This window comes from Podarcis pityusensis, assembly GCF_964106645.2.
Source record: "Podarcis pityusensis genome assembly, chromosome: 7".
In the NCBI taxonomy this organism is placed as follows: domain Eukaryota; kingdom Metazoa; phylum Chordata; class Lepidosauria; order Squamata; family Lacertidae; genus Podarcis; species Podarcis pityusensis.
Window position 1 is genome coordinate 1,329,458 of NC_138031.1, and position 8,239 is coordinate 1,337,696.

At 48.6% G+C, this 8,239-nt stretch overlaps 1 protein-coding gene across 1 annotated transcript; it reads right to left on the reverse strand.

Moving 5' to 3' along the window:
* Nucleotides 1-273: 273 nt before the first annotated feature.
* LOC308481788 (uncharacterized protein) lies at nt 274-7,834 on the reverse strand (the record flags this gene model as incomplete). The annotated part of the gene is made up of 5 exons (XM_081014495.1): nt 274-519; nt 1,924-2,227; nt 3,537-3,627; nt 5,508-5,710; nt 7,786-7,834. The coding sequence occupies 5 exons, from the start codon at nt 7,832-7,834 to the stop codon at nt 357-359; spliced, it is 810 nt and encodes a 269-aa protein (XP_080870621.1). The 3' UTR covers nt 274-356.
* Nucleotides 7,835-8,239: the final 405 nt, after the last annotated feature.

The following is an 8,239-nucleotide window of genomic DNA, read 5'->3' on the forward strand; positions in this document are numbered from 1 at the left end:
CCAGTCAACGCAAGGCTTTCATTGCTGACACAATTGGCTTGCTCCATATTTTTTATAATTCCTCATAGCAATCCCACCTGATCACTACATTAGTGCATAATTCTCTGGCCTCCTTCGTCGTGCAACTAGTTCTCTTTGTGAGGGATCCCTGGCAAATAGGACTTGCAGTCTCCACAAGGCATCACTTGGCCTCCTCTATGGCTCTGCTCTCTGGCACAGGCAAAATCACAGACCCCCTTGGTTCTGACCAACAAATCAGAGAGACGAAAGAAGGCTGCTCAAATGATGTTTATTGGACAACGAACACCGATTCCATCAGTTCTGCCCGTGCCCCTTTCCGTGTGACACATGGCTGGTTATCCCTGAGACTCATCCTCCAACTTTGTTCCATAGACTTCCACCTCACACAAGGTCAGGATAGCTAGTCCAGAGTGGTTCACGCTCACATAGCGACCCTTCATCCCCTGGCAACTGATGGTGCTGATGGAGCCAGGACCATAATCGTTGATGGTCCCACAGCTACAAAGAGAAACGGGAGGTCAACCTTGGGGTGGAAACAATTCAGAATGACTCCATCTACCCTCTGAGGCATTTCCATGGCTGCAGGAGCCCCTGGCTCACTAGCAGTACATGTGAAAAGGATCTAGGGGTCTTGGTGGACCACAAACTGAACATGAGTCAAGAGTGTGATGCAGCAGCAAAAAAAGCCAATGCTCTTCTAGGCTCTTCTAGGCTGGTCTAGTGTCCAGATCAAGGGAAATAATAGTACCCCTCTATTCTGCCTTAGTCAGAACATGCCTGGAGTCCTGTGTCCAGTTCTGGGCACCACAGTCTCAGAAGGATGTTGACAAGCTGGAAAGTTTGCAGAGGAGGCTGTGGCATCACACAGGGTCCCCGGACGTTTGACGGTCTATTGATCCCTGTGCCACCACTATGATAACTTCCCCGCTGCCACCAACCCATTTCTGTCGGGTACACACTGAGTCCAGACAGTTGTTAACATTAAAACAAATAATCAAGTTTATTTTATAAGCCTTAACAGGTTTATGGTTTCAGATAATTTTTCTTGTCAGTTTCTTATCCTTAGTTTCTATACTGGCCTATACCTTCCTAATAACTTCTAACTGATTATCCCAACTGTCTATCTGACTCCTCCTAACAGTTTCACTCACTCTCACATCAAAACTAGACCAACCCACAGACTTGTCCTCCCTCTTCCTTCTCCAACTCCCAACTGACTTCCAAACAACTCCAACTCCAACTCTAACTCCTCCTCTTGGGTTCCCACTGGCCAATCACTTCACACTCATTTAACCCTTTCCTTATGACCCACCTAGGAGGGCAAACGCCACAAAGGGCAACCAAGATGATCAAGGGTCTGGAAACCAAGCCTTATGAAGCACAGTTGAGGGACCTGGGTATGTTTAGCCTGGAAAAGAGGTGACTGAGAGGAGATGATAGCCTTCTTCCAATATCTTAGGACTGTCACATGGAGGAGGGAACATGCTTGTTCACTCTCGAGGATAGGATTCAAACCAAAGGGGAGTCCAAGGGGAAGTCATGGCTTCATGCTTGATGAAGAAGGCAGGAGTGTCAGGGAAGAGGGAGAGTGAAAGAAGAGGGAGGGGAGGAAAGATGAGAAGTTCAGTCTTGGACTTATTGAACTTGAGACATCAGTGAAGCATCCAAGTGGAGAAATCAGAGAGGCCGTTCCACGTAGGAGCAGGAATTAGCCCTTGCCATTCCACACAGAAGCAGGTCTTGAAATATGGGCAGAATCCACTACCCCCTGCTCCCCCCCCCATTGGGAATAGAACAAAGGAGCTACAAGTTAACGAATCTGCAGGTGGTGATCTTGAGAGTGTCTCCTGGGATGCCTTGGCTGAAGGACAAGTGGGGAGGGGAAGGGCAATGGGAACTTACAGGGGGTTGAACTTGCCATGGTCAATCATGTGGTCTCCCACACGGATCTGGGCTCCCAGGAGTCTCTCGCTGCAGCAGTCTGCACGGTTTTTCACCACCACAGAGGAGATAGCATACCGGTCGTCCAATTCCACATGCCACCATGGTCCATATTCTTGATGGGTGTGGGTGCAGGAGGCATGATTGAAGACCCCGTCAGAGTTCCCATCGACAGCTTTGCCGGCTGACGGATCTCTTGGATGGGGGGAAGTGGAGGACTGACAGGCTGGGCGGCCTCTGGCCAAGTTGCGAGGTGGAGCAACAGCTTGATAGAAAGAAGACGGGGCAGAAGAAGGAGGAGGAGGAGAGGAAGAAGAAGGAGAAGAGTTTGGACTTGATATCCTGCCTTTTACTCCCCTTCAGGAGTCTCAAAGCGGCTCACAATCTCTTTTCCCTTCCTTCCCCACAACAAACACTCTGTGAGGTGAGTGGGGCTGAGAGACTTCAGAAAAGTGTGACTAGCCCAAGGTCACTCAGCAGCTGCATGTGGAGGAGTGGAGACTCGAACCCGGTTCCCCAGATTACGAGTCCACCGCTCTTAACCATTACACCACACTGGCTTTGCAAGTAAGGGAGCAGTAAGAACACAAGAATAGTCCTGACACAGCAGGATCAGGCCAAAAGGGCCCATCTAGTCCATCATCCTGTTCTCCCAGTCACCACCCATATTAAGAACTAGCAGTTAACCTACAGATAACAGCAGTGCCAATAAATGTCATTCTGTTTTACAAAATTTATATTGCATTTGCCAGTCATAAATCCTCCGAGTGGTTTGCAGTCATCATACTCATCCTGGCCAGAACGAGACTTTGTGGGCGATCAGTTTCCAGGTCCAGAAGTTGGGGACTTCCCCATTGCCAGATGAGATTGCGAACCCTCTGAAGGATGAGGTGCAGAGTTTTGGGGGGCTCCTAGATCCATCTTTCTTAATGGAGCTTCAGATTACCTCTGTGGGCAGAAGCACCCATTTTCACCTTAGGTTGGTGCACCAACTCTGCCCTTTCCGGGACAGGAATACTTTGGCCATGGCGATGCATGCGTTGGTAATGTTACAACTGGACTACTGTAATGCACCCTATGTGGGACGTCCCTTGGGATGGGTTCAGAAGCTGCAGCTGGCACATGATGCTGCGGCCAAGTTGCTGAGTGGATAGTACATATCACACCTGTGCTGAGGAAGCTGTCAGTTACCTGCCGGGGCATCTTCGAGGACTTGTTTCTAGCATGTAAACACCTGAACGACTTGGGACCAGGTGAACTGAAGGAGTTTCAGCCCTGGCATAGACCTGGAGGGTCACCTATTTTTTGGACCAGTGGCTACATTTTGAATTTTGAGAGATTGCTGTGGATGCCAGCCACAACATGGAAATCTTCCTCATTGCTGCTCCCCCCCAACTCCTAGGTCACCTACCCATGCATGGAGTAAGGTGACCTCCAGATTTTCACGGTCAGAAACCAGCTTATAGGCCATTGGTTGGGGGAGGAATAAGAGTGACCTCTGTTCATGGGGAGGAGCCCCATTTTGCTTGCCCACAGGCGATTACCCCTTTCCATTCCCTTTCCCCCGCTCTTACTGGTACTTTCCAGGTCAGGCTCGGAGCTCTGGGCCTCCCCACGCCCTGCCAGAAGTACCAGGGGCAGCAGCAAAGTCCAGACGAGGAGCATCTGCAAGGAGGGAGCAGAGAAGGCAGTCAGGGGGAGACTAGGCTGGAGCTGTGAGAGTCGGGTTCCTCCTTAGCAGCCAATGGCTCCCTTGGACAAAAAACAAGGACACCAGCCAGGAATACCAGAGCAAAACAGCAGCCAGTCGGCTTGGTCTTGATTGAAGACGGTTGCAACAGGACTCCCACCTGCCACAAGGTGGAACAAGATGGAAGCCCTGAACAAAAGAAGACCCCAACTTTTATTAGCTACTAATCCCCCATGCTACACCCCTAAGACTACATCACAACTACATCATGACTACATCATTGACACATCACAAAGAGGAGGGGTTCAGGGAGGAGTTGTGGTGGTAACCTGAGTGTCTTGTCACCTGGCCGGTTCCTCCTTTCCCCCTCCCCATGATTACATTCTTGAGGACAAAGTGGACTTCACTGTTTCCTGCCCCTAGAGGGAAGGGCTGGTCACTGTCCTGTGTTTCAGTCCGTACTGAATCCATTCCCATATGCAGGTCCTTTGTGAGTGTGATGGTCTTCTGTCTAGGACCATCAAGGTTGTCATGTCAACTGGGTAGGGCTCACTGTGGACGTGTTGGCTGCCTTGTGTCAAGTCTCCCTCCTTTGATAGTCCTTCCCTCATGGTGTAAAATAAAAGTGGAATGGTACAGGTCCGATGTACAGCTGAATTTATAACAGAAGTGTCGTGTATGTAGTGTGTGTGTGTGTCGTGTTTGTACAAACTGAATGATTGGGGGGGGGGGCGGTTTCCTGCAACAAGCACTGTTGGGTTGGCCTGGAGAACTCTTATTCTCCAAAGTGCTAGAGGTGCCTGTGGCGTTTGCCCTCCAATGTGTGTGACATCATACTGGGTTCATAGGGAAAGGGTTAACTAATTGTAAAATGACTAACCCATGGGAACCCAGGGGGTAGAGTTAACTGTGTATAAGGTTTAATCCCAGAGGGTTTTTGAGTGAGTTAGAGTTAGAGTTGGAGTTGTTGAGAAGACAGTCTGGAGTTAGAAGAGACAGGATAAGTCTGTGGGTTGGGCTAGTCTGGTGTGTGTGTATGAGAGAGAGAATTTGTTAAGAGGAGTCAGTCAAACAGTTGAGATAATCAGTCAGAAGGTATTAGAAAGGTAAAGATAAAGGTAAAGGTACGCTTGACCGTTAGGTCCAGTCGTGGCCGACTGGGGTTGCGGCGCTCATCTCGCTTTATTAGCCGAGGGAGCTGGTGCACAGCTTCCGGGTCATGTGGCCAGCATGACTAAGCCGCTTCTGGCGAACCAGAGCAGTGCACGGAAACGCCGTTTACCTTCCCACCAGAGCGGTACCTATTTATCTACTTGCACTTTGACGTGCTTTCGAACTGCTAGGTTGGCAGGAGCAGGGACCGAGCAACGGGAGCTCACCCCGTTGCGGGGATTCGAACTGCCGACCTTCTGATTGGCAAGTCCTAGGCTCTGTAGTTTAACCCACAGCGCCACCCGCGTCCCTTAGGAAGGTATAGGCCAGTAAAGAAACTAAAGTTAAGATACTGACAGGAATATCATCTGAGAAACCATAAACTTGTTATTGTTTGTAAAATAAACTTGTTTTTTTGGCTCACTTTTAACAACTGACTGGACTCAGTGTTTTACCAGAGAGTAACTGGTTGGTGGCAGCAGGGAAGCAAGCACAGTGGTGCCACAGGGATCAACAGACCGTTAAATGTCTGGGGACCCTGTGTGATCGCCACAGTGCCTAACTGACGTTTAATGTCAAGAAAAGAAAAGAAAACCACGGTTTTAGATATACCCATTCTGTGGGGCATTCAGGGTCCAGACATTCTTTTTTGGGAGGTGTTCTAGGCTTCAATAATCATATCCAGTGGGTTTTCTCGACTTACCTTGCCTCTCTTTCTCGGGGTCTGCAGAAGCGTCTGTTGCTCTTGGTGGGACAGGAGACACAGGTTCTTCTCCCCAAACTGGAACTGAGACTTCCCTGCTTCCAGAGGAGTCCTGCACCTCCAGGTTTTATCCCCTTCCCAATGGACAGCGCTTGCCTGACGTGGCTCAACTTGGCCAATCAGAAAGATGGTGACACCAGGATCTAGGGATCAAGATCAAGTTTTGACATCCTTCATCTGAGCAGGTTCTGAGTGGGCTTGTGTGGTTTCTGACTCTCTCCCAAGAGGAAATAACTGGCACCTCCTTGGCAGGAGATGATTTTAGAAGAAGACATCCTCATTCCATTTATCCCATTTAGAGATCAGATGGGTGCCAAACTTGAGTACAGATACCAGCAGGTCCCAACCACATCAGCCAAGCTCCAAAATGAACACTTTGTGTGGTCAGCCTTGTGGAGAACGGGTAGGCACTTCTGTGTTGAAACGGCCTCTTCCAGCCCATAGAAACATCTCTGCCTCCCTCCCCTGAAACAAGGTCCAAGTGTAGGCCAGCTGGCAGCAGTCAATTTAAGATTTCTTGAGTCCTTCCACGACTACCAAGGTCTCCTGTCAGGATTATCTCTGATCCATGCAAATTGAGTGTCAGAGTGGAAATAAGACCTTCCGTGGCAACTAGCCATGATGCTGAAGTCCTTCCTCAATCCTCCTAATTCTAATTACTGCAAATCACAAATGAGGAGAGTGTTGCTACACTCCTCTTCTGCTTGCGAACTTCTCATGGACAACTGATCTGCCACTGAGAAAGCAGGATCCTGGACTAGTAGATCAGACTCCAAGTGTCCCTATTTTCCAGGAACACAACCGATTTAGAAAAGCTGTCCCTGTTTCTGATTTGATCTCAGAATGACCCGCTTTTCCTTGTTATTGTTGTTGTTGTTTTGTCGCTTAGTTGTGTCCGACTCTTCATGACCCCAACCCCAACCCCTAAACCTAACCCTAACCTTAAACCCTAAACCCTAAACCCTAAACCCTAAACCCTAAACCCTAAACCCTAAACCCTAAACCCTAAACCCTAAACCCTAAACCCTAAACCCTAAACCCTAAACCCTAAACCCTAAACCCTAACCTGGTTTCCTGAACTTGCTCTCTTGCAATTAGAGGATGGATGGTGGCTAACAGATTGAGGTTGAAGCCTGACAAGACAGAAGTACTGTTTTTGGGGGACAGGGGGCAGGCGGATGTGGGGGATTCCCTGGTCCTGAATGGGGTAACTGTGCCCCTGAAGGACCAGGTGTGCAGCCCTGGAGTCATTTTGGACTCACTGCTGTCCATGGAGGCGCAGGTCAAATCTGTGTCCAGGGCAGCTGTCTACCAGCTCCATCTGGAACACAGGATGAGACCCAACCTGCCCGCAGACTGTCTCGCCAGAGTGGTGCATGCTCTGGTTATCTTCCACTTGGACTACTGCAGTGCGCTCTGTGGGGCTACCGTTGAAGGTGACCCGGAAACTGCAATTATTCAAGAATGCAGCAGCGAGACTGGTGACTGGGAGTGGCCGCCAGGACCACATAACACCGGTCCTGAGAGATCTGCATTGGCTCTCAGTAGGTTTCCGAGCACAGTTCAAAGTGTTGGTGCTGACCTTTAAAGCCCTAAACGGCCTCGGTCCAGTATATCTGAAGGAGTGTCTCCACCCCCATCGTTCTGCCCTGACACTGAGGTCCAGCTCCGAGGGCCTTCTGGCGGTTCCCTCATTGTGAAAAGTGAGGTTACAGGGAAACAGGCAGAGGGCCTTCTCAGTAGTGGCACCCACCCTGTGGAACACCATCCCTTCACATGTGAAGGAAATAAGCAGATATCCTATCTTTAAAAGGCAGACCTTTTGGGGAAGTTTTTAATATTTAACGCTGGATTGTTTTTAACACTCAACTGGGAGCCACCCAGAGTGGCTGGGGAAACTCAGCCAGATGGGCGGGGTATAAATAATAAATAATAATAATAATTATAATAATAATAACCTTCCACCCACCACCAATGGGCTGCAGCAAGAGCCTGTTTCAAAGCCTTTTGCAAATTTGAAGCAATTAAGCCTCATTAGCTCAAGGACAGTCATTACCACTCACCTATAACTCTTTAAGCCATTGCGTCACTTTGACAGCCATGAGGCAATAAAAAACCATTAAAGGTAAATAATATGAACCAAATGCAGCCAGGGTACGTCTTGTTTGGGTTTCTCTCTTTTCCTTGCACCTGCCAGGTCGCTGGAGGCATCACTCACCTGTTCCACACTTGGATGTCACGCTACCATCAAAGAGAAACTGCAGCATAGCTAAGTGGCAGGTGTGGTTAGCACACAGTGGTGAGTTGACCAGTAATTTAAAACCTTCATTGTCTTCCAACAATAAATCAGCATATTTCAACCATTTACTCTCCATAGTTTTATGCAATTCTTAATGAAATATGTATTTCATGTACAATGCGTGCACAGTTTTGAATAATGTCATGCAAGCTTGTGCCATAAACTAAACATTCCTGACTCTCTACAAAAATCTGTTCCTACATTTTGGCAGTAGGATGGTGCGGTCTCATCTTGTTATGAGCATTTGTATGCTTTCACAAGCAAATCCCATGTGAAGGCAACAAAATGATTGTGTGAATGTGAATGCAAAAAAGAAAGGTTATGTGATGCAACTTTGCTGTATAATACTGCATGTGTGTGAAAGGTAATGTAC